This window comes from Pelophylax lessonae (genome assembly GCF_965119305.1).
Source record: "Pelophylax lessonae genome assembly, chromosome: 1".
NCBI lineage: Eukaryota > Metazoa > Chordata > Amphibia > Anura > Ranidae > Pelophylax > Pelophylax lessonae.
In genome coordinates this window covers 886,747,301-886,774,381 of record NC_138768.1, presented here as the reverse complement: position 1 = coordinate 886,774,381, position 27,081 = coordinate 886,747,301, and the positions used below count along the sequence as shown (strand labels likewise).

Here is a 27,081-nt window from a genome sequence, read left to right as displayed (position 1 = left end):
GTTGTAGACCATAAGGCAAGGTCCTAGCGCAGCAGAGGTGTTTATATAGCCCATTTGGTGCCCCTTTGTTGTGGACGTGAACACTGATGGGCGTGAACACTGGTGCGCACACACGTATGCACATGCGCGCATTCACGAGTCATGTGAACAGGAATTCTCTGTCCATGGGTTTGGCTAATAGACTTTCTCCATTGGCTAACAGACACTCTCCGTCTACTCATAACTATGTGCCTGGGCTTACTTCTTCTTCCCTGACACTGTGTGTTATAATGTTGATGATCTTAAGCTGCCTGTGTTGCTGCTTGTTATCAAGGCTTTTATTCGGAGTGCGATCCACTTTTTCAGCGGGGGATCTGTCCACTGAAGGGGGCCCCATCAGGTAGACTGTACGGGGCCCCATGATTTCTATAAGCAGCCTGTAGATGAAGGAAATGTTTTTTGAGTGTTAGTACCAGGTTGCGGTCCTCGGGTTCGCCCCACCAGGAGGGTCCAGTAGCAGATATAGCAGGTAGGGATCAAGCAGAAGCGTTGTCAGTAAGGTATGTATCGAGTGGTAGTGAAAATAAGGATGACAGCAAGAGTATAAAGAGCAAGATATTGGCTGGAGGGTGCACAATAATCTGGCAAACAGGAAGTTCAAAGGCTTGGCCCAAATAGGAAGTTTATAGGAGGAGCAAAGAGTTCAAAGTTCAGGAGAAACATGACACAAGGAAAAATTATCCAAACGATCAGGCAGGAAGCCGTTGAGCATCTTAGGTAGGTCAGCAAGAAGAGACATCACCAGATACAGCAGAGTTTTCAGGTTCTGAACTGGGTCCTGACAAGGACAATCCAAAAACTACCCACTGTGTTTCCGAGGTCCAAGAATGCCCCCTTTATCAGGACTTGATTGATAATAATGTGATGTTAACAAAGAGAAGTGAACTGGACCTACAAATATTTTTTTTTCTAAGTGTGAATTACAAGCACAGGCCTTGTTGCAGCTTGCTTGGGGGCCTTTCTGTGGATTTTAGACCCCAAGTATTGGGGAATTTTTTGAGCCCAAATTTGACTCACCTCCGGGGTTGTGGGCTGTCAGCATCCCTGCAGTCATACCAGATTGATTCATTATGACAGCGCTGACCTATCAGAATTGATATGGTCCATCCTAGAAGAGTTGCACAGAGAAGAGGAAGAAAAGAAGGGATCTGAAATCCCTGGAGCTCTGAACCAACTGTGGGGGGTGCTGATGGCAAATGTAAGAAGGGCTTCATGGTTGGTTGATTTTGGCGCCCAAAAACAAGGCCCTATCCCCGAATTCAGCTCTGCTAGAACACAATCCCACTTGCTGAGTCCGCCATTTCCCTCCTATTTACCCTGCTCTTCGTTATAGGTCTCCTCACAAGATCCCCTACCCTGCTCTTCGCCATAGGTCTCCTTACAAGATCCCCTACCCTGCTCTTCGCCATAGGTCTCCTCACAAGATCCCCTACCCTGCTCTTCGCCATAGGTCTCCTCACAAGATCCCCTACCCTGCTCTTCGCCATAGGTTTCCTCACAAGATCCCCTACCCTGCTCTTCGCCATAGGTCTCCTCACAAGATCCCCTACCCTGCTCTTTGCCATAGGTCTCCTCACAACATCCCCGGCCATAGACCTTTATATCTCGAAGAAAGAATGTCCATGCAATAAATAGCAAGACAGTCACATCACAAGGACATACTGTACATTCCGGAGTCACTTGACATACACAGTCAATTATATGTAGGGGATGGTCCGCAGTAGCTACAGGTGAAAGAACATGCAATATCAATTCAGCAATCTTCCTCTAGTCTCTCCTCTGCCTGGGGCCATCAGAACTCACAGGACAGACACCTCCTAGCAATCAAAAGGAAAGTTGACCGCACTCAGGAGTATGATGAAATAGAAGTGCTTTAATTGCCCATAAAAGATAAATACATACAGTGCATCACAAGGACATGGGACAGGTTAACGCGTTTCACGATTCAGAAGATCGCTTACTCATAACCACATAGTTAATTATTGTATGTGCGAATATGAACATTTAGCTTCCCACCGTTGTACTTCTGGTGCTGCGTATGCCCGTTTACTCGTTTCCTTCTGCTGCTAAAAATCCTGCCTTCCTTATAATACCAGCTTCTCAATATACATTAAATAGTACTATATTGGAGTACAATGGTCATATTTTAAATTAATGTATTTCTTTAACTAGACGGTGAAAAAAACAGTTGAATACTGTGAGGAGTACAAAATTCCCTTTCCAAAAAACACTAAAGAAAGTTATGAGGATCCTCCTACAAAAAGCTGCTACATCTATGAAGGAGATGGGAAGGAGACGCCCGATGTGATGCACTTTCCTCTCTTCAATGCCCAGACTTGTGGAGGTGAGTTTACAGAGAAGTCCTGTATTACGGCTTGTGTGGTCATTGAGTTGTCTCACTCTCTCTGTATTGTGAGCTTGGTTAAGACTTAAAGATGAATTCCAGGTATGGATGTTGTTACATAGTTACTTTGGACCTGTCACGGAACCATGAACCAGACGTACAACAACAGATAAGTGAAAATAAGAAAGCTTTATTGAAAAACAAGCTATAAAGCAAAAGTCCAAACGGATGGCGAAACCGATGCAGAGTCTTTGCGAAGCCAGGGGTCAGAAACCAGCAGGGTAGTCAGACGAAGCCAGGATCAGGAACCAGCAGGGTAGTCAGACGAAGCCAGGATCAGGAACCAGCAGGGTAGTCAGACGAAGCCAGGATCAGGAACCAGAAGTAGCAGCAGTCTTAGAAGCATGTGAACACAGGAGGACCAAGCAGGGAACTGAAGCCACAGACCTCCTATATATATGAGCTAGGCATCCAGCTCCTCCCAGTGGGAAGGAGGAGCCGCAGGGTGGGAGGCTACAAGAAACCCAGAAACCAAGATGGCCGCCAGCACATGTCAAACGAAGGAGAACAGCAGGAAGGTAAGACCATGACAGGACCAGCTTGGACCAATATATAAATCTATGTGCCCTACCTGGGAGATTCCACATGCTGGACCAATGTAATTATTATGTATATACCATACCTATGGGACCCCCATAAAAGATGAAAATCACTGACGTAGACACCACTACTACACTGATACTACCCCAGTGATCTCTACTTCTGAACATAGAAGTTTAACCAATTGGCATCAGAGCCATTCAGTGAACACTTTGTATTTTCTCAATAAATGCAAAGCATTCTCTGATTGGACAAGATGAAGAGGTAGGGAAGCGACATCACTTTCTACACCTTGTGCTGATTGGACAAAGTTCTGTTCTGATTGGACAAGGTGCAGAAAGTGATATCGCTACTCCATCTCACCACCTTGTCTAATCAGAAAATGCTAACCCCTCTCTAGCCCCTGAACACACACAGATGGTTCCCCCACCCCCTTGCAGTTTTGTACTTACTCCTCCAATGGTTGTGTCCTCATTGATGTCTGCATCCCGGCCAGGAAAAATCTGGTGTTGGGCTACCAGCACCTGCTAATGTCCCAAAGATTTGAATGGGACACTTATCTTGCTCTACGGGTAACTCCCATTCATGTCTATGGTATGATATGGCTGTCCTGCACAAAATTTGCACTAATCAGGATGCAGACATCGGAGAAGGTAGGTATGGGGGGGGGTGGGGCAGAGGGGAGACCTTTCTTTGGCATCTCTACATTAACCAGCCCCAATTGTCTACTTATTAAAATATTTTATAAATTCCAGTTAAGTACACAAAAAGGAAGCAGCATCTTAAATGACCCCCCCCCCCCCCCCGCACACGTTCCATGACAGTAAATTGGTTTAGATAATGTTCATCACTCAGGTATCTGAAGCTACATTTGATATATCTTTCTGCTCAGATCCTGAGATTGTCGCATCTAGGTTCTTTCCCTGATATCAGTCCCCAGGTCAGCAGTCACGAACTTGGTTGGAGGCTGAGGTGACGAGAGGGCTCCCCTTGCGCCTGAGTGCAGAGCACCCCTGGAGATGGTGACAGAGGGTGCTGTGCCCAAAGGTGCACGGGTTGCCTGCAGGTGTAGCAGCTTCAGGAATAGGATCCATAGCGGATAAGATGGTCACAGTCACTGGATCACTGGAAGTGCAGGCAGGTTAGTGCAATCAAGGTCAGTAGCCAGGTCGAGGGTTTAAACACAGGTGGTCAATCAGAAACGGAGGCAGGTAGAGTAGTCGGGGTCAAGCCGGGGTCAAACACAAGAAGACAATCAGGAGCAGGCAGAAGAAAGTCCGTAGGGCTAGCCGGGTTCAGAGCCAGGAGATGAGCCAGAGCAGGTCAAGGATAGCCGGGTCGGTAACGGGTAATCAAGCTCAAGTTTCAAGGCACAAGGAGATCAGGTATTAGCTGAAGATAATCCAGAAATGAATGATAGCCAGTGCTGAGTTTATATAGGCAGTGGATGCTGATAATTGGCGCTAATTAGAAAGCCTATGCGCCATTGCGTCATTGCGTTTGCCAATGTGCCATTGCGAACCTATTGTGTTAGCACCGCCATCTTGGGCACTGGCATATCTGCATATCTGCCATTGCGAACCCATTGCGTTAGCACAGCCATCTTGGGCACTGGCATATCTGCCATTTTCTGATCAAGTTCTTCCCATGACATCAGCACCGGCAGCCAGGGCTGAACCTTCTGATTCTTTAATGGGGTTCCCACTGGACCCTTAACATTTTATCTCTAAATCCTGACTTTGCTGCCCTAAACACTGGGACTCCTATCCTGTCATAGAAGGGTCTATGGTCTTTGCCACCCCTTCCTGTAGATCCAGAACTATTTTCAAACCATTATCTATGTTGGGGGGCTTCACACCCATTTCCCAGAGGTGGAACATAGTGTGCCCAAACATTAGGGGTGATTCCTTGTATTCATGGTATTGGCTATAGGGTCCTGCCATGGTCTTCTTGCCTTCTCTGCTGTAGAAGAGGTGAATTACCAGCTGTTGTGTATCTGAGGAGTACAGTAAGTACGTGTCACCCACCTCACCACTGCCTGAGCACACTAAGTAGAGGAATATACTGTAAATTAAGAGGGCTTTCATTGAAAGTTATACTTTTTTTTTGGTCAATTAAATTTTTTTTAAATTAGTTGCTTTTACCTTAATCCAATATTAATCCAATATTAAAATGTTATTCTGAAGTTTTCTGGATTTTTTTTTTTTACTATTCTTTGTGTTATAAGTAAGATTTCAATCTCTTGGGTGTCTAAATTTCAGCTTAAAGTGTATCTGAAGCCTAAATGTATTTTTTTAGGTTTTGGATGTAGGGGTTCATGGTTTCTTCTGTCAGGTTGGGAAGATTGACTGTCTCTGTTAATCCCAGTGATGTGAGGAATGGCAAAATCCAAAATTTGGAGTTGCCATCAGAGCAGGAACAGAGTCATCCATTGGGGACACTTGTTTCTGTGACAACCATCTAAGGCAGGGATCCTCAAACTACGGCTCTCCAGCTGGTGCGGAACTACGCATCCCATGAGGCATTGTAAAACTCTGACATTCACAGACATGACTAGGCATGATGGGAATTGTAGTTCCTGAACATCTGGAGGGCCACAGTTTGAAGACCCCTTGGCCTAAGAGATCATTTACACTTGTGGTTGAAGGGTGTAATAAACATGCAGCTGAGCCGTGTTTTTAGCAGCTCCAGCTGCCCCCCCCCTTAAAATACAAAGGCAGCAGGTGGGGGTGTTCACATCTTGTGGTTGCTTCATGCCCACATTCAAAACTACCACTTCTTTAGATCACGGCAGCGGTAATGCATGACCCGTTCAAGTGATGCACGCAGTTGTGGTGCATTGGTTTGGCATTTATGGGGTTAAACCAGGCAGTGAGGAGGCATCATATTGCCTTCTACACCACCTGTAAAATGCCTCTGAAAAACAACCCTCTATTCAGAGGTGAGGCAATCTTACCGCACATCTAAGCATAGCCTTAAAGGGCATTTCCCTCATTTTGGAGAGATTTCTTCTCAATTTCTGCTGTGTCTGTGGGACAGAAAGTGAAGGGAAATCCCATAATGTGTTATTTAATGTAAAAAAAAAACCTCAGGGAGTTTCAGTCTTTATCTTTCCTATCCAGAATTTAAATACTCTTTAGCTATCCTACTGAGCTACTGAGCTCTGTAAACAACAGGCTTTTTACAACAAAAAAGCAAACCGCAAAAGGAAAACTTGTGAAAACAGACCATAAGCGTCACCTGCTGGATGGATATATGATTTGATATTATTCATATACAGTGCCTTGAAAATGTATTCATACGCCTTGAGATTTTCCACATTTTGTCATGTTACAACCAAAAACGTAAATGTATTTTATTGGGATTTTATGTGATAGACCGACACAAAGTGAAACATAATTATGAAGTGGAAGGAAAAATGATAAATTATTTCCTAAATTTTTTACAACTAAATCTGTGAAAAGTGTGGGGGGCATTTGTATTCACCCCCCCCCCCCCGGAGTCAATACTTTGTAGAACCGCCTTTCCCTGCAATTACAGCTGCAAGTCTTTTTGGGGATGTCTCTACCAGCTTTGCACATCTAGAGAGGACATTTTTGCCCATTCTTCTTTGCAAAATATCTCAAGCTCTGTCAGATTGGATGGAGAGCGTCTGTGAACAGCAATTTTCAAGTCTTGCCACAGATTCTCAATGTGATTTAGGTCTGGACTGTGACTGGGCCATTCTAACACATGAATATGCTTTGATGTAAACCATTCCATTGTAGCTCTGGCTGAATGTTTCGGGTCGTTGTCCTGCTGGAAGGTGAACCTCCACCCCAGTCTCAAGTCTTTTGCAGACTTTAACAGGTTTTCTTCTAAGATTGCCCTGTATTTGGCTCCACCCATCTTCCCATCAACTCTGACCAGCTTCCCTGTCCCCGCTGAAGAAAAGCATCCCCACAATATGATGCTGCCACCACCATGTTTCACAGTGGGGATGGTGTCTTCAGTGTTAGTTTGCCACCACACATAGCATTTTGCTTTTAGACCAACAAGTTAATTTTGGTCTCTTCTGAGCAGAGCACCTTCTTCCACATGTTTTCTCTGTCCCCCACATGGCTTTTTCCAAACTGCAAACAGGACTTCTTATGGCTTTCTTTCACCAATGGCTTTCTTCATCTCACTCCATAAAGGGCAGATTTGTGGAGTGCATGACTAATAGTTGTCCTGTGGACAGATTCTCCCACCTGAGCTGTGGATCTCTACAGCTCCTCCAGAGTTACCATGGACCTCTTGGCTGCTTCTCTGATGAATGCTCTCCTTGCCCGGCTGGTCAGTTTAGGTGGACGGCCATGTCTTGGTAGGGTTGCAGTTGTGCCATACTCTTTCCATTTTCCCATGATGGATTGAGCAGCGCTCTGTGAGATGTTAAAAGCTTGAGATATATTTTATAACCTAACCCTGCTTTAACCTTCTCCACAACTTTATCCCTGACCTGTCTGGTGTGTTCCTTGGCCTTCTTGATGCTGTTTCTTCACTAAGGTTCTCTAACAAACCTCTGAGGGCTTCACAGAACAGCTATATTTATACTAGGGGTGTTGAATTTAAACATAGATCGATGCATCACGATTCAGCCACCCGCGATTCTGCATCGATGCTTGCGACCGGCTTAATCAATGTGCTAATGATGTCATGAAGCGCCACCCCTCCCTCTCCGCACAGTGATGGCTCTTTAAAATTTGTCTGTGGCAGGGATCATCAAGGTGTCCGTACATGGACACTGGTGTCCGTGAGCGGTTCTTGCAGGGTCCGCGGTGGTGGTGCAGTCAGTGACAGTCACAGCTGACTTCCACCTCCCACGCCGCTGCCCGCTGGTTGGTAGGACCGTGCCAGCGTCCCAGCCACTCAGGTGCACTAGTGCTCACGTTGTGCCTTGCGCATTGGTTGCCCCGCCCCCAGGCCCTGAGTCCTTCAGAGTGGAGGACTTGGAGAAGGAGAACGGTGGGAACTTACAAGTTCCTCTTCTAACCTGATGCCCGTGCCTGCCATGATCGGTCTCGGCAGTGCGCAGCATGCCCCAGCCTGCCCGAGTTCTCATAAGAGACGTCACGTGAGTAAGTCAACTCTTCATTCATTCTGCATTGTGAGTGTCCTCCTATAACAGCGATTCCAGACTTTAAAATTGGAATGGGTCATTAAAGGAGAAGTGGGGGACCCTGCCTAGTGCCTTGCCTGCTCTAAAGGGAATATATGGAGGACCCTATGTGGCCTGCTCTAAAGGGGGATCTATGAGGGGACCTGCTCTACTAAAGGGGGATCTCTGGGGACGCTGGCCTGCTCTAAAGGAGGATCTATGGTGACCCTGCACTAATTGGGATCTATTCCATAGATCCCCCTTTAGAGCAGGGTCTCCATAGATCCCCCTTTAGAGCTCCGTTCCCCTGGATCCCCTTTAGGGCAGGCCCAGGCTCCCATAGATCTCCTTTAGAGCAGGGTCCCCATAGATCCCCCTTTAGAGCAGCGTCCCCATAGATCCCCTTTTAGAAAAGGGTCATTTTAGATTCTATGGGGACCCTTCCCTAAAGGAGAATCTATGGGGACTCTGCTCTAAAGAAGGATATGTGGTATATTATAATCTCTTTTATTGTTATTTCTATGATTATGGTTTATGTCTTAGTGATAGATTCACAAATCCTTTATTGATACTTTTTTTGAAGAAAATTGTGGGATCCCCTAGGGGTGGGACTTTATAGGCACATCAAGAAGTTGAATACAACCTATGTTGATGATTAAATTTGCATAAATTTTATTGGCATATACAAAAAACACAAGAATTTCAAAAAGACTTAAAAGTTTGGCAAGCTGATATAAATATGCAAAAGTGAACTCAACCATCCAACCCAGACAATGTCCGACGTTTCGAGGTATAACACCTCTTCTTCAGGGATTGTGCTGGAGGGTTTTGTTCTGTAAGTGTTGAGAAAGCATATATATCACATAAAGTATATCAAGGTACATATTACATCAATACATGTTTTTTTGTGAATGTACAAGACATTAATTATATAAAGAATGAGACACACTTACATGGTTGATTCGCATATGAGCATATACAGAAGTTTGCCACTTTAAAAACAAGGAAAATGTTGACACCCACAGAGCGCTGTATATTTTGAAAGATGAGATGTATAAGGGTATAAATCCCAAGACAAAAGAGGGAATAAAAAGGCAGGTGGACTGTGCGTCTCAAAAACACTTATCACAGTCCAATGTTCTTGGCAGATCAGGTGGAGGCCAATCAACTATGACTGCAAAAAAAGATATAAAATGTGTATGATCAATACACTGTGCTTGTATATTAGATGTCCAGACACAAAGGCTGGGCATATATAGGTTTGAAAATTGGGGACCAGTACATGCAGGGCATTTTTTCAGCAGGAACGCGGGGGAACGCAGTTCCGGCACCTCCAGCACTGAATGTATGTAATGGCAAGGGGTGCTGGGGTGGAGTGTGATGGAAGGTCTACTGATGCTGGCTGTTGGGGGATCTATTGTTGCTGGAGAGAATTCCGTTTTGTGTGGTGGCCTATTGTTGCTGGTGGGGTCAATTGTTGTTGCAAGGGATCTACTGTTGAGGGAGGGGTCTATTGTTCCTGGCTGCTGGAGAGTCTATTGATGCTGGCTGCTGGGAGATCTGTTCTTGCTGCTGGGAGTCAATTGTTGCTGGAGTGATATTTTGTTGCAGGGGTCCAAAGTTGCTGGGGAGGTCTTTATTGCTGGGGGAATTTATTGTTGTTGGGGGTTTATATTGTTGCTGGCAGCAGGGGATCTATTTTACTGCTTTTCTTGTTATCACTACCAAATTCCATACAAATTAATTAGCACGACATAATGATACTTGGCTTTGTATTCTCTAAATGAGGCAGTGCTGGGAGGTTGGTAGGGGGTGGTACTAAGGGATGGTGCTCGGAGGTGGGTAGGGGCGGAGACAAGAAGTGACTCAGAAGGGGGGAGTTCCTGCACCTATTCTCTGAGAAAAAAAGCCCTGAGTACATGTATCAAGTCTGATAAACAGTTTTTTTTTTTAAAAAAAGGGGAATTTTTGTTTTAAATTGCACAAGAGAAAACAAGTAAAAAACAAAAGACAAAAAGGTAGTATAAAAAGAAAAACCGTTAATAGTAGAGGGCAAGAGAACTGCTAATAGCCATATCTATAGTAATAGTTGGCTGGATTAGTCAAAGGATGGTTAACATGTACTGGGGCCAAGATTCAGGCAGTTTCCTAAGAGTGAGGTAATAGCTTCACAGAGTGCCTACCTGGATAAATAAAGCCTCAAAGGACAAGGTGTAATGGACTTCCCTCTCCCAGCGGTGGATATCACAAATGACCATCGCTGGGAGCTATGTATTTAAGGAGTGCACAACAGGTGAAGGCAAATCAATGTGATTGCCTACCACCTGTCACCAGCTGAGGGCTCCCTGGGAGGCGCTCGCCGAGCCAGTCCCCCGAACGCTCGGGCGCACGCAGAGCGTGCGTCATCACGGAGGGGGGCGTGGCCGGCAGGGCACATCCCACCGGCATGGAAATGACACCGCGAGCGGCAGCCGGAAGCGCGGTGGACACCATAAGGTGTCAGCAGTAAAAACCTGCGCTGCCAGATAGTGGGATCCCGGATTGGATCCCGCTACCGTGCCGGGCTGGACAGGTGGAAAGAGGCGCACAAAGGCACAACCTGTCACAGAGCTAAAAAAACAAATAAGAGCGCATCGCATCCATAGAGGATGCAACACGTAAAAAGATCCATAAATCAAAAAATGGGAGAAGCATGAACTGGGGAAAAAAATATGATTTGTTTTATGAGAAAACTGAAGACAGAAATAACTGTCTAAATGCTAAGGAGTGTATTAATTTGCATACATTTTGAGCCTGTGTGGGTGAAACACATCCCTGTTTTTTTACACAAAATAAATGTTACAGACATATAAAAAGGAAAAGAGAAGGAAGCTGGCATATAAGGGAATGGCCAGCAGAAGACAACAGCTGAATGATTTTGAAATTTGTAAAAGGACATTGATGTCAAACAAGTTGTCACAAAACACCCATAAGGATAACAAGGCTAAGAGGAGTGTTTTATTCCTATTTCTCCATACCTCCAGAGTTAAAGCCCTCCAGGAATGGTCTGAACGAGACTAACTCATTCAAGCCTGGGGGTTCCGTTGCCGTCAAGAAATAGATCCACCTCAGCTCCAGTTGTAGGAGACGCTTGTTCCAGTCTCCCCCCCCTGGAGCTGGGGTGGACCTGATCAAGGGCAAGGAATTTTACTCTGGGAAATTTTCCCGAGTGTACTGAGGACACATGGCGTCCCAGAGGTAGGTCGGGATCACATTTGCGCATGCTTCTTATATGCTGGTATATCCGTCTCCAAAACTCGAGCTTCGTCTTACCAACATAGAAGCACTTGCAATCACATAATAAGAGATAAACAATTCCAATAGTACGGCAATTTACGAAATGTTTTGCCTTAAACTTGGTACCATTTGGTAGAATAGGATCCTAGTAGGTGTACATATATTTACAATAGTGACAGGAACCGCACATAAATGTACCCTTATATTTGCATAGATTGGATTCTGACTGTTCCCTAAATTCGCTCTGAATTAGTTTGTCTCTGAGGGCTGGAGCCCGCCTATATGTAAATTGTGGCAGCTAAGGAAGGTGTGGGCCTAGGGAAGGATCTAGGGCCAATATGTGCCAATATTTGGTCACGATTTTGCGAAGGTCTTGGTGTTGCTGAGAATAACCTGTAATTACCCTCAGAACGTTGTCAGTTTTGCGTGTTTTTGGAACAAGGAGTTCCTTTCTATCACTTGTTAGGGCTTTTTTATAGGCTGACTTTAAAAGTTTGTTAGAATAGCCCCTTAATAATAGCCTGTCTCGTAGACCATTGGCAGCTTTTTTAAAGGTGTCAAGATCAGTACAGTTGCGACGTAGGCGCAGGTATTGGCCCACAGGGATAGAGCGTATTAGGGGCTGGGGATGGAAGCTGGTGGCATGGAGGATGGCGTTCCCTGCGGTGGGCTTACGGTAAAGGCCACTACGGAGAACGCCATCCTCGCCCCGAAATATCTCCACATCCAAAAAGGTGATCTTGTCATAATCAGCATGCATGGTGAAATTCAAGTTGAAGTCATTTTTGTTCAATCTCTCCATGCACCTGTCTAGGAGGTCCCGAGGACCATCCCAGACTAAGAATATGTCGTCTATATATCTAATCCAAGTTCGGATACAATCTGTGTAGATGGTGAGGGTTTCGTCAGAAAGAAACGTCTGCTCCCACTCCCCCAGGTACAGATTGGCGTAGGATGGGGCACAACATGTCCCCATCGCTACGCCCTGCACCTGGAGGTAGTGGGAGTTTTGGAATGAAAAGACGTTGTGGGTCAGGATATGGTCGAGAAGAGATAGAATAAACTCGCTATACGGGTCAAGACCGTCCTGAACATTGATCGTATGGCGTATAGCTGCGATGCCCCTGGGATGGGGGATCGAGCTATACAAGGCCTCTACGTCAATCGCCACCAAAAGGCAATCAGAAGGAATTGCAAGATCACCAATTCTTTGCAAGAAATGAATTGTATCTCGTGTGTACGAAGGTAGTTGTACAACAAAGGGTTTCAAAAACATATCAATAATCTTACTGGCGTTGTCAGTGATTGAACCGCAATCGGATATAATAGGTCTTCCGGGAGGATGTTTAGGGTCCTTATGGACTTTTGGGAGGGCATAAAACGTGGGGATTACAGGGAAAGCTGTACGGACATAATCCCATGTATCCTTAGTTATAATGTTGTTCAAATATGCCATATCTACCAATTCATAGAATTGTAGATTGTATTTGTGTATGATGTCTTTAGTGATAGGCCTATACCATTCAGAATTCTTGAGAATTTTAAGGCACATGTTAATGTACTGTGTGCTGTCCATAAGGACAATGTTGCCTCCTTTATCCGCTGGCTTTATAACAATTGAGTGGTTATTGGCTAAGGTGTTAACAGCCTGTCTTTGTTGGAGGGTGATGTTGGATTCAATCAATGTCTTCGTTTTAAGTTTTTCTACATCTTTGGAGACCATCTTGAGGAAAGCATTAATATTGGTGTTTTGAATGGGTGGGCATTTGTCAGATTTTTTCTTTACTTTTAAATGAGGAAGAGAAGGCTGAGATTGTGTTGACTGGACACCCGCTAAAAGGGAGGGGAGGTCCACCCGGTCAATCAAGTCCTCATTTTCCTCAAGAAGGGATATTAATGTGTCAAGTACTGGGTCATCAGGAGTACCCGATGGAACTGTTTTTGGCCTCTTTCTGGAAGAGCACTTTGAAATTTAATTTTTTTTTTTTCCAGTTCATGCTTCTCCCATTTTTTGATTTATGGATCTTTTTACGCGTTGCATCCTCTACGGATGCGATGCGCTCTTATTTGTTTTTTTAGCTCTGTGACAGGTTGTGCCTTTGTGCGCCTCTTTCCACCTGTCCAGCCCGGCACGGTAGCGGGATCCAATCCGGGATCCCACTATCTGGCAGCGCAGGTTTTTACTGCTAACACCTTATGGTGTCCACCGCGCTTCCGGCTGCCGCCGCCGCTTGCGTCATCACGCAGCGGCGGTGTCATTTCCGTGCCGGTGGGATGTGCCCTGCCAGCCACGCCCCCCCTCCGTGATGACGCACGCTCTGCGTGCGCCCGAGTGTTCGGGGGAACTGGCTTGGCGAGCGCCTCCCAGGGAGCCCTCAGCTGGTGACAGGTGGTAGGCAATCACATTGATTTGCCTTCACCTGTTGTGCACTCCTTAAATACATAGCTCCCAGCGATGGTCATTTGTGATATCCACCGCTGGGAGAGGGAAGTCCATTACACCTTGTCCTTTGAGGCTTTATTTATCCAGGTAGGCACTCTGTGAAGCTATTACCTCACTCTTAGGAAACTGCCTGAATCTTGGCCCCAGTACATGTTAACCATCCTTTGACTAATCCAGCCAACTATTACTATAGATATGGCTATTAGCAGTTCTCTTGCCCTCTACTATTAACGTTTTTTCTTTTTATACTACCTTTTTGTCTTTTGTTTTTTACTTGTTTTCTCTTGTGCAATTTAAAACAAAAATTCCCCTTTTTTTTAAAAAAAAAAACTGTTTATCAGACTTGATACATGTACTGGTCCCCAATTTTCAAACCTATATATGCCCAGCCTTTGTGTCTGGACATCTAATATACAAGCACAGTGTATTGATCATACACATTTTATATCTTTTTGCAGTCATAGTTGATTGACCTCCACCTGATCTGCCAAGAACATTGGACTCCAGCTGTGATAAGTGTTTTTGAGACGCACAGTCCACCTGCCTTTTTATTCCCTCTTTTGTCTTGGGATTTATACCCTTATACATCTCATCTTTCAAAATATACAGCGCTCTGTGGGTGTCAACATTTTCCTTGTTTTTAAAGTGGCAAACTTCTGTATATGCTCATATGCGAATCAACCATATAAGTGTGTCTCATTCTTTATATAATTAATGATGTCTTGTACATTCACAAAAAAGATGTATTGATGTAATATGTACCTTGATATACTTTATGTGATATATATGCTTTCTCAACACTTACAGAACAAAACCCTCCAGCACAATCCCTGAAGAAGAGGTGTTATACCTCGAAACGTCGGACATTGTCTGGGTTGGATGGTTGAGTTCACTTTTGCATATTTATATCAGCTTGCCAAACTTTTAAGTCTTTTTGAAATTCTTGTGTTTTTTTGCATATGCCAATAAAATTTATGCAAATTTAATCATCAACATAGGTTGTATTCAACTTCTTGATGTGCCTATAAAGTCCCACCCCTAGGGGATCCCACAATTTTCTTCAAGTTAATTCGGGATGTGGCACTCACCCTTGAGGTCTACAGCGGGAGCACACCCAGAATGAATTGATACTTTTTTTGTATGATTTATGGTTTTGCTCATCACTGATATGCATGCGCACAGATTGTATGTCACTTTGAGAGCCTCTGAAGTAAATTGCTCCATTAACTTAGCACAGACTGATGTTTGATGTTCAGACTTTGCAATATGCAGGGAAGTGACCTTTTTTAAAAGCGGTTTAAATAAAATAAAAATAAAATAAAAAAAAATAAAAAACCTGCAAGACAAAGGCCTAATGAGCTAGTATGCTTTGCATACTAGCTCATTATGAATTACTTACCTTAAAACAAAGTCCTGACACGGACCCCCGGACACCGCTGCGGGTGCTGACATGATCCCAAGGCGTCTCTTCCGGGTTCGGCGGCTCCAGCGCTGTGATTGGCTGGAGCCGCGATGACGTCACTCCCGCGCATGCGCGCAGGAGTCATTTTCCGGCAAGCTCCCGGCAAGGGAAGCTGAAGGTCCTCCGGACCTTCAGAGCACATGCGCCGCTCGCGTGATCGGCTGCATGCAGTGCAAATATCTCCTAAACCGTGCCGCTTTAGGAGATATTATTTGTATCTACAGGTAAGCATTATTATAGGCTTACCTGTAGGTAAAAGTGAAAAAAAACGGTATGCTACCACTTTAAGAGCAGATGAAAATAAAAATAGTTTTTCAATTTCTGACTGCTTGAATTTTTTAATGAAAACCATGGGCACATTGTGGGCAGTAATCGTGATGCATCGCAGAATCGAATCGTAGCCTTAAAAATTGTAATGGAATCGAATCGTGAGGTAAGTGAAGATGCGCAGCCCTAATTTATACTGAGATTAAATGACACCCAGGAGGACTCTATTTACTAATTAGATGACTTCTGCCGGAAATTGGTTCCACTAGATTTTAGTTAGGGGCATCAGAGTAAATAGGGGGGGGGGGGGCTGAATAAAAATGTCCGCCACACTTTTCACAGATTTGAAAAAAAATTTGAAAAACCATTTATCATTTTCCTTCCACTTCACAATTTTGTGCCACTTTGTGTCGGTCTATCACATAAAATCCCAATAAAATACATTTACATTTTTTGGTTGTAACATGAGAAAATGTGGAAAATTTCAAGGGGTGTGAATACTTTTTATATTAACCACTTCAATACCGGGCACTTTCACCCCCTTCCTGCCCAGGCCAATTTTCCACTTTTAGCGCTGTTGTATTTTGAATGACAATTGCGCGGTCATGCAACACTGTACCTACACCAAATTTATGTCATTTTCCCCCCACAAATAGAGCTTTCTTTTGGTGGTATTTGATCACCTCTGGGTTTTTCATTTTTGCTAAACAAATAAAAAAATACCGAAAAGTTTGAAAAAAAAAATTTTTGTTTATGTTATACAATTTTGTAAATAAATAAGTTTTTTCCTGCACTAATGAGACTGCACTGACAGGCACTGATGGGGTGGCACTGATGGGGTGGCACTGATGGGGTGGTAGTGATAGGCACTGATATATGGCACTGATAGGTAGCACTGAAATGCAGCATTGGTGGGCACTGATAGGTGGCACTGCTGGTCACTGATATGCGGCATTGATGGGCACTGATAGGTGGCATTGATGGGCACTAATGGGCACTGATAGGCGGCACTGGTGGGCACTGATGGGCACTGATAGGCGGCACTGACGGGGCAGCACTGATGGGCACTAATGGGCACTGATAGGCGGCACTGGTGGGCACTGATGGGCACTGATAGGTGGCACTGATCTGCACTGACGGGGCAGCACTGATGGGCACCAATGGGCACTGATAGGCAAAAATGGGCACTGGTGGGCGACACTGATAGGTGGCAATGATGGGCACTGGTGGGCAGCACTGATAGGGAGGGCACTGGCAGGCAGCACTGATGGGGAGGGCGATGGGGGACTCCCTGACCCCTAATTGCCATAGTGGGCATCCCTGGGGTCATAGGTAGGCATCCCTGGGGTCATGGGTGAGCATCCCTGGTGCTTCTAGTGGCACCCCCCCCCCCCCCCGAGGGTCTGCACTGGTAATCAATGATCTGATTACCAGTGCCGACCCCCCCCACTGTCAGGGGAGCTGCCGATCGGCGCTCCTTTACTCGTGCCTGTCAGGCACGAACTAAGGAAAGCCGATCAACGGCTCTTCCTGTTTACTATGTGACCAGCTGTGATTGGACACGGCTGGTCACATGGTAATAGAGCCCACGAGATCGGAGATGCAGGGAGTCAGACTGATACCTCACCGATCGCCGCTCTGCGCGCTCCGGTCAGGATAATACAACCACAATCCCGCCGTCAATCTGCTATAGGGCGGGCGGGATGTGGTTAAATGATTTACAGTGCCTTGAAAAACATGAATAAGCCCACAATACATTTTTTTTTCTTTTATATATATATATAATTTTTATTTATCAATTTAGACAATAAAAAAAAAGGAAAACACGAGTCATCATTTGTCATTCAGATGAAACTAATAAAGACGATGAGTTAAATCCACACTAGAAAACATATGGAGGTTCACCTATGTCCCGGACAGTCAGTCCCTGTGGACATAACCACTCTCCCCATGGGTAGAGGGTAGGAGGACCTTATTAACATTGGGCGCCATCTTTGACATAAGACTCACGGAATAAACAGAGTACTGATGTCCTTAAACTATTATAAAGATAAACTGTTGTTCACACAACCAGAACTTGAAGTTCACATCTGATTCGTTACCCCATTAGATACTGTGATTGAAGAGTTGTCACCTGCAGGATTTTGGTTCGCTAGGACCAGTTGTTTAAATGTGGGGTCAGCCAGGGCAAGCAAGGCAATGTCCAAGCTGGAAGAGACTGGAGATGTTCCTGAGACGTGGTCTCTCCAGAGTGCCCAGGGGGAGTCACATTTTTCTCGAGTACCCCTGCAAGTGGCAAACCATTCCTCCGCTTCCGTGATCTCCTTCACCTTCTCAATCCATCCCATTTTGCTTGAAATGCGTGAGCTTTTCCAGTGGACTGGTATAAGGAGCCAAGCAGCATTAAGGAGGTGAGAGAGAACAATTTGTTTATAGCGAGATACAGGGCTTTTTTTCTCAGAAAAAGGGTAGTAATAAACAGCGCCTACTCAGACTGGTCTGAGGTAGTAAGCGGGGTGCCCCAAGGCTCAGTCCTGGGACCAACCTTGTTCAATTTATTCATAAACAGCATTGAGGACGGGATCAGTAGTTCGTTATCAGTTTTTGCAGATGACACAAAATTGGGCAGGGCAATAACTGCACAGCATGAAGCAAATATCCTACAGAATGACCTGGACAAAATAACGGTGTGGGCAACGACATGGCAAATGAGTTTTAATGTGGAGAAGTGTAAGGTTTTGCACTTGGGGACTAAAAACATAAAAACACAATACACGTTAAGGGGGGAACCCTTAGGGGAATCAAAAATAGAGAAAGATCTGGGAGTCTTGGTAGATGATAGATTAGGCAATAGCATGCAATGTCAAGCGGCAGCTGCCAAAGCCAGTAGAATATTAGCATGCATAAAGAAAGGGATGTATTCCAGAGATAAGTCTATAATCCTTCCACTTTATAAAACTCTGGTCCAACCGCATCTGGAGTATTCTGTCCAGTTCTGGTCGCCAGTCCTCAGGAGTGATGTGTTGGAGCTGGAGAGAGTCCAGAGGAGGGCAACTAAACTGATTAGGGGATTGGAAGACCTTAATTATGAAGAGCGTCTGCAATCGCTTGATTTATTCTCCCTGGAGAAGAGACGCCTGAGGGGGGACATGATAGCAATTTATAAATATCTCAATGGTGATCTCAGCTTAGAAAAAAAAGCTATTCAGTCGAAAGGATTGCATGAGGACTCGGGGCATACAATGCGATTAGAGGAGAAGCGTTTTAACCTCAGGCAACGTGGGGGGTTCTTTACTGTTGGGCTACAAGATTGTGGAATTCTCTACCACAAGAGGTGGTTTCTGCGGGACGTATGGTGGCTTTCAAAAGACTCTTAGATGTAAATCTCAAGGATCAGAACATTCAGGGGTATGTGAGATGATTACGGCCACACACACCTACACAGGGGGGAACTGGATGGACTATTGTCTTTATTCAACCTCACCTACTATGTAACTATGTAACTCTCCCTTTCAGATATACCCCTTGTCTCCTCTCCACCCCCTACCCACCTCCAAACACCGTCCCTTGGTTCCAGCCCCTACTCACCTTTCAATACCGCCTCTTTTAGAGAATACAAACATTTGTGGTGCTAGGTAATTTGTATGGAATTTGTCAATGATAACAAGAAAAGCAGTAAAATAGATCCCCGGCAGCAAGCAACAATAGACCCCCCATCAAAAATAGATCCCCCCAGCAACAATGGACCACTTGCAACAATATACTAACACCCCCCCAGCAACAATAGACCCCAAGCAGCAACAACAAATATTCTCATGGCGAGCATCAGTAGACCCCTAGCAACAATAGACCCCTACCTCAACAGTAGATTCCTCCTAGCAACAACTGACCCCACAGCAACATAAGACCCACCTTCAGCAACAATAGATCCCCCACCAGCAACAATAGACCCTGCAGCATACCCCAGAACCCCTTGTCATTACATGCATTCAGTGCTGGAGGTGCTGGAGGTGCCAGAACTGCGTTCCCCCGTGTTCCCGCTGAAAAAAAGCCCTGGCGAGATATAGGCATGGGGGGGATGTGGAGTAGGTCGTGTTTTGGTGAATCAGGAAGATCCAAGCTGAGGCCTTCCCAAACATATTTGCTAACCATGCACCAAAGGTGTTGAATTAAAGGGCAGTCCCACCATATATGAAGGAACATTCCTCTCTGTCCATATCCCCTCCAGCATAGATCGGAGGTCAAAGGGACAATACATTCCTTTTAAACAGATATTGTTTTCCAGTTTCACCCGGATATGGGAAAAAAGCAAGTTCTCATTTCTCAAGATATATTTTCGTCAATGAGGTCAGGGGGGTTCCTTGGAATTTTCAGCACAGACATGAACTGAACTAAAGCTTAGAAATGTATACTTTGCAGGTGTGTAAGAAACAAACAAGCCAAATCTAAATGATAACATTAATAAGTAAGTCTCATTATTATAATTGAATTATACAATCCAAAACACATGTTTCTTTCAGATGCCGAAAAAATACTGGAATTAAGCAAGAAGTATGCCACACGTGTTCATTCCTATGATGAATCTATGATGAATGAACTGCTAGGCATCGCTAAGAAAAATGTGAAGAGCAACCTGGAAAACATCCAAGACAAAATACAACAATGTGTTTGGAGGTGTAACAAGAGAGAAATGTCACAGATATAATGGGCAAGGACGAATAAATATTTCGGCAGCTTGGATAAAATATGATGAGTGGTAAAATGTTTATAGGATTGGCGATGTTAATGTGACCTTAGCTGCCTTATTTTCACCAGGACCTCTTTTTCAGCCACAGTCTTGACAAACTCCTTGAGTTTGCTGAGGGCCAATTGATAGTGGGCGGTGTTCCCCTAAACCCTTGCGTGGATTCCTCTTCGGGCTGCTCCTCAGTTCCCCTAGATCCCGTAAACACATCTCACATGCCCTCCATAGGGCACAGTTGGTGGCACTTACTTCACTTGGGAGGAAGATTTATTCCTCCCCCATAAACCTTACACATGTATAGGCTACTTTCTGATTCCACACTGTCAACTGCATGACGTCATAGATTCTTCTATTGGCACAATTACATGGTTGGTCCATGCACCCGTTGTCTTGGCCAATGACCTCTCCGATGTACCTTTTTCTAAAACTCGATCATGGAAATTGAATGAGAGCTTTCTCCAAGACTCAGAGGTACTGGCAGGGGTGGTTAAGGGTGAGCGCAACCAAAACTGATAAATCCCCAGGACCCAATGGCTTTTCGTTACAATATTATAAAATCCTCCTGCTCTCGCTTGGCCCATACATGGGTACAATGTTTAATGCTCTGGGGTCTAAGACTTCTCTTCCTCTGCAAACCTTAAAAGCCTCCATCTCAGTCATTTCTAAAGCAGGTCTTGTCTTGTGGCAGCTATAGACCGAAATATTTGCTAAACATTGATCTTAAGCTGTTTACCAAGATTTTGGCTTCTCGTTCTCAGCACCATCTACCACAACAAATCCATCTGGATCAGGATGTATTCATTCTGACCCGTAAGCCAGGGATAAAACGTTAAGGTGCTGAACTTGCTCCTGGGAACAGACACCAAGATAGCGTTTGACTGGGTGAACTGGAAGTTTATGTTTTCAATTATACAACACATTGGACTCAGGATTACCCTGCTTAGTTGGATTTCCAAGATATACTTTAACCCAACTGTGCTGGTCAAAGATAGTGGAGTGTTCTCCGAACCCTTCTCCATTACTAATGGGATGAGACAGGGATGCACCTTATCCCCTCTCCTCTTTGCCCTCTCACTTGATCCGCTTAAAGCCAGACATTACTGGCCTCGATATAGGAGGCATTTAACAGAAGGTATCAGCATACACTGACGACATGCTTTACTTCTTGACCAATCCATCAGTATCGCTTCTTATCCTCCTCTGCGAATTCAACCTGTATAAGCACTGTCCAACCTAAAAATCAACTTTAATAAATCTGAAGTGTTGGGTGTGGAGATTCCACAATCCCTTCTTCAGACATTGCTGCTAAATTTCAAGTTCAAATGGACTGACTAAGCCTTGAAATACCGGGCTATATACAGTATCTCACAAAAGTAAGTACACCCCTCACATTTTTGTAAATATTATATCTTTTCATGTGACAACACTTAAGAAATTACACTTTGCTACAATGTAAAGTAGTGAGTGTACAGCTTGTATAACAGTGTAAATTTACTGTCCCCTCAAAATAACTCAACACAGCCATTAATGTCTAAACCGCTGGCAACAAAAGTGAGTAGTTAAAATGTCCAAATTGGGCCCCAAGTGTCAATATTTTGTGTGGCCACCATTATTTTCCAGCACTGCCTTAACCCTCTTGAGCATGGAGTTCACCAGAGCTTCACAGGTTGCCACTGTAGTCCTCTTCCACTCCTCCATGATGACATCACAGAGCTGGTGTATGTTAGAGACCTTGCGCTCCTCCACCTTCCGTTTGAGGATGCCCCACAGATGCTCAATAGGGTTTAGGTCTGGAGACATGCTTGGCCAGTCCATTACCTTTACCCTCAGCTTCTTTGGAAAGGCAGTGGTCATCTTGGAGGTGTGTTTGGGGTTGTTATCATGTTGGAATACTGCCCTGAGACCCAATCCCGAAGGGAGGGGATCATGCTCTGCTTCAGTATGTCACAGTATATGTTGGCATTCATGTTTCCCTCAATGAACTGTAGCTACTCAGTGCGGGCAGCACTCATGCAGCCCCAGACCATGACACTCCCACCACCATGCCCACCATGCTTAACTGTAGGCAAGACACACTTGTCTTTGCACTCCTCACCTGGTTGCCGAGACACACACTTGACACCATCTGAAGCAAATACGTTTATCTTGGTCTCATCAGACCACAGGAGATGGTTCCAGTAATCCATGTCCTTAGTCTGCTGTCTTCAGCAAACTTTTTGCTGGCTTTCTTGTGCATCATCTTTGGAAGAGGCTTCCTTCTGGGATGACAGCCATGCAGACCAATTTGATGCAGCGTGAGACGTATGGTCTGAGCACTGACAGGCTGACCCCCTTCCCCTTCAACCTTTGCAGCAATGCTGGCAGCACTCATACCTCTATTTCCCAAAGACAACCTCTGGATATGACGCTGAGCATGTGCACTCAACTTCTTTCGTCGACCATGGCGATGCCTGTTTTGAGTAGAACCTGTACTGTTAAACCACTGTATTGTCTTGTCCACCGTGCTGCAGCTCAGTTTCAGGGTCTTGGCAATCTTCTTAAAACCTAGGCCATCTTTACGTAGAGCAACAATTCTTTTTTTCTGATTCTCAGAGTTCTTTGCCATGAGGTGCCATTTTGAACTTCCAGTGACCAGTATGAGTCACATGACACCGGGGAGGAAAAATGGATAATTGGGCCAATTTGTACATTTTCACTTAGGGGTGTACTCACTTTTGTTGCCAGCGGTTTAGACATTAATGGCTGTGTGTTGAGTTATTTTGAGGGGACAGCAAATTTACACAAGCTGTACACTCACTACTTTACATTGTAGCAAAGTGTCATTTCTTCAGTGTTTTCACATGAAAAGATATAATAAAATATTTACAAAAATGTGAGGGGTGTACTCACTTTTGTGAGATACTGTATGTCTCATCCAGACTATCCCATACTTTTGATCTTAGTTTTCTCCCACTTCTGAGTAAAATGCGTATCCTACTGGACACGTGGCATCGCGGACTATGCCCATGGTTTAAACTCTGAAACATCATAAAAATCAGCATCTTACCTAAATTCTTATATCTTTTCTAAACCTTACCCACCACAATTTCTCCCTGCTATTTCAGACAGGTCCACTCTTTATTCATTGACTTTATTTGGGCCCATAACCGTCCCCAACTCCATTGATGTCATTATCATTTCCTAAGCAATATGGAGGTTTGGCAGTCCCAGACGTTCATAAATATTATCAAGCGACTCATTTAGGTAGACTTATTGATTGGTGTCACCACCGAGATGCCAAGCTCTGGTCCCAACTCAAAAAGGCTCAAAGTAGTGTTAAGGCATCCTGTAATAGGACTCACGACGCGAACATGCTCCCAGCTATTTTGACAGGCTTCTCTTGCCTCTCTTGACTCTCAATCATTCCCAGTACTGGGAAACTCGCAATTCTCCCTGGATCTCCATGATGTACCTTTTCAAGCCTTACATGGCTCCGGTTGCTCCCAGGCCTCTCACTTCCTGTTAGCAGCAACCTGACCTTCACTACATTCCTTAGTGTGCCCTATGTGATGGTACTAACCGTCACTATGAGTGAAAGACAGATAATTAATGGTTTGGATTGCTTCAAGTGGGACGGTAATATTTGTCAACCATATCTTAATATAGAAATATGAAGATTTAATACCACCTTACACTGTGTATTCCATGTGCTTGTCTGTGAGAGAGACACACTGACTGTCATTGGCAGACTTCCCTATTGTTTGTGTATTGGAAGGGAATGTGGATTGTGCCTGTCTCATTGTTAAATGTTAATGAAATGACATTGTTCTGTCTGCCTTAAGATAAGCTTATTATGGGATGTATATGTGTATGTGGATTGGCTGTTAACAGGGAGGGGGGATTGTCCCACAGTGTATATCTTTGTGTACACTGTATGGGAGTGTAAAACTTTGTTTTCATTGGATTGTGAATGTCAGGGCCTGTTTTCAACAAGGTCCCCTGGGGGGGGGGGGTTAACCTTGTGGGGGAAAACTGTATAAAAGTCTGTTTCTTGTTCAATAAAGTTGAGTTATACTTCACCCTCAATCTAGAGTCCTGTCTCTCATTGGGGACATATGCTACAAGGGATTGCTATGTCCTTCATTCTCCCTTGGATACTCACTAATCTCTTGTAATAGCTTGTGTAAGAGCTTGTTCCTGTTCCTTCTGCACTCTCTGGGGAAATAGAGGTTCAACCACGGGAACCTGGAGCCTTGTCGTAGGTCCAGGGTGGGTGGGAGACGGCGACACCCTAACCAAGCTGCGGCGGTTCGTGGGGTCTGAAGTGGTTATGGTGTCTGGAGGAGGGCTTGGAGCCCTGAGGAAGCACTAGGAACATCAATCAACGGAGGTGCCCGGTCAGGGTGACGGTTGATCAGTTGCACCCTACAGGTCCATTTTGTTTTTTGCATAACTTACCGCCTCCATGTAACTTTAGTCGCCGTCTCACTACCTTCGAGGAAATACTCTTCCGACCAAGGGGTTTTACCCCACATTCTTTCCAAAACCTATAGTCTATTGATCACTCCCCGGGGATCACTGACTGCTCTGTATAATGAAATGGGAGGCGGACCTTAACTGTACATTTACTCCAGACCAACAGAACAATATTATCAGGTTCACCCTCAAATCCTAAATTTTCACAAGGATCCAGGAAACCAACCTTAAAATTCTGACACGTTGGTATCACACGCCGTCACACTTACATAAACTATTTCCTGACACTACCGATCATTGCTGGAGATGCCAAGAGGAGCAGAGAACATTGCTACACATCTTTTGGTCCTGCCCTAAACTTGATCTTTAGTGGAGAGAAGTCCGGAGGATTGTTCAAAAATTTACAGATCATGAGGTCCCGGATGATCTGCCATTTTTTCTTCTCCATGTTTCCAACAACCCAGCTAAAATTTACAAACGATCTATGATTCATCACCTCCTTAACGCTGCCAAATCTTTTATTCTTCTTACATTGGCCTCTGGCTTACCAAGGTGGAAGAAATAAATAAGATGGAGGACTTGGTCCTTGCCCAACATAAGCGTGAACAGTATCCCAAAACCTGGACGTTGTGGAATTTGTTTATCTACTCTGAAAAGGGGAAAGCTCTTTCTGATGTATAGACTGCTGATCAAAGGATGACTCATAGTACCTCCCACTAAGACACATCAATAGTTTATTTATTTACAAATCCCACCCCTCAGCCCACCCATTTCTTCCTTCCCTTTCCTTCTTCTCTTTCTTGTCTTGTTTCTTTTCCACCTCTTATCTACCGGTCTCTCTCTTTTTTTTTTTTTCTATCAAAATTAAAACAAGATTGGGCAGTTTTTATTTCACCTGTTGTGACCAGTCTTCCACCATTCATTTTCTTTTGGCTCCCCATGAAGGAACAAAGAGTTTCACGCTGTCTGAGAATCCGGAGATCTCCTCTTGGGTCTGGATTATCTACTATCTGGCTATACTTATATTTTGTATACTGTATACATTATCTGTTTATTGTCTTGTTGAGATGGAAACTGCCTTTCTGGATAAATAAAACATTTTGAAAAGAAATGTTTTATAGACGACCATTAAAGAAAACTAACATAAGTCATTCTCAGAAGGAGGTCAGCAATGGCACCCTTCATTGTTCCCTCATTATAGATTCCCTTTAACAATTTGAGGATACTGAACAGGAGATCCATCCTGAAAAAAAAATTCAGTAATGTTTTTTAGATGTATCTCTTTTGCCCAGCCACTCTCCCAGTGCTGTGGCCCCCCTCCCCCATTTATATTCCTGGCAATTCCTTTGGCTGTGTTTTGCGGGTGTAACATGACACTTGCAGATATCGTCTGTAACTTAGTAAAAACAATGTAAGAATGTATTTTTTTCATTGTATCTACTATTTTATTCATCTGTAGATCAAAGATGTGACCTTTCATCTGCCTATGACATCATTTAAAAATTATTTTTCAAATAAAATATATCCCTATTTAATCCCTTATTGGCTCTTACTTAACTGAGTCAACATTAATTAAAGTTGTTGTGAGCATCCAATGTTATAGAGACCAGTGGCGGCCGGCAGATAGGGGGCAAAGGGGCGCCGCCCCCCCCCCCCCCAAAAAAAAAAGAAAAAAAATTCAATTTTCTGCCCACTAGGGGCGCCAGACCTGTGGTGGCTATGGGGGGGGGGTGAGGTTTTTTACCCCATGTGCGGGGGGCAGAGGCACCGATTGGCGGCCTTCTGGGGGTCATCGGGGCGCAGAGCAATGCGCCCCAACACCCCCCACTTTTCTGATGTCCTGGCTGTGATTGGTCCAGACTCCAGCCTGGACCAATCACAGGAGGACATCCCGGGACCTGGTGTGACGCTTGGGGGCGGTGCACCGCCCCGGCGTCACATGATCACCTTCCCGGTTCCCGCCCACCAGCGCACAGAGAGGAGACCTGCGCGGGGTGAAGTCGGGAATTCGAAGAAGCAGACGAGTCATCGTTAGTCAAGAAGAGTGAGTGTCGTGACTTCAGGACTCAGTGAGTGACGCTGCCTGTGAGAGAACGTTCAAGCCTCCGAGGAATCGAGTGAGTCCCAGGCCAGACTACACTTCTTCAGTCCGCAGACAGACCCCAGTCCGCACTGCAGGCAGGCCGCAGCAGACAGACCTGCACCGCACTCAGCAGCAGCGCAGCAGTGAGCCGGTAAGTGATGCCTCGGGGGGGGGGGGGGGCCCGGCCCGCCCCGCACACTGTCACTAACAGTCTGGTGCTTTGAGGGGGGCACGCACGCACGCTGGTCTCTG

At 44.9% G+C, this 27,081-nt stretch overlaps 1 protein-coding gene across 1 annotated transcript in view; it reads left to right on the top strand.

Annotated features, from left to right (window-relative positions):
• The window catches only part of LOC309550724 (cytosolic phospholipase A2 gamma-like), a gene marked incomplete at its 3' end in the record, with an annotated part of 188,761 nt that extends 168,509 nt beyond the window's left edge, over nucleotides 1-20,252 (top strand). The window contains exons 13-14 of the mRNA XM_082251061.1: nucleotides 2,212-2,383; nucleotides 20,068-20,252. Of these exons, the coding sequence (XP_082107187.1) occupies nucleotides 2,212-2,383; nucleotides 20,068-20,252 (357 nt within the window). The remainder of the gene's footprint in view (nucleotides 1-2,211; nucleotides 2,384-20,067) is intronic.
• Nucleotides 20,253-27,081: the final 6,829 nt, after the last annotated feature.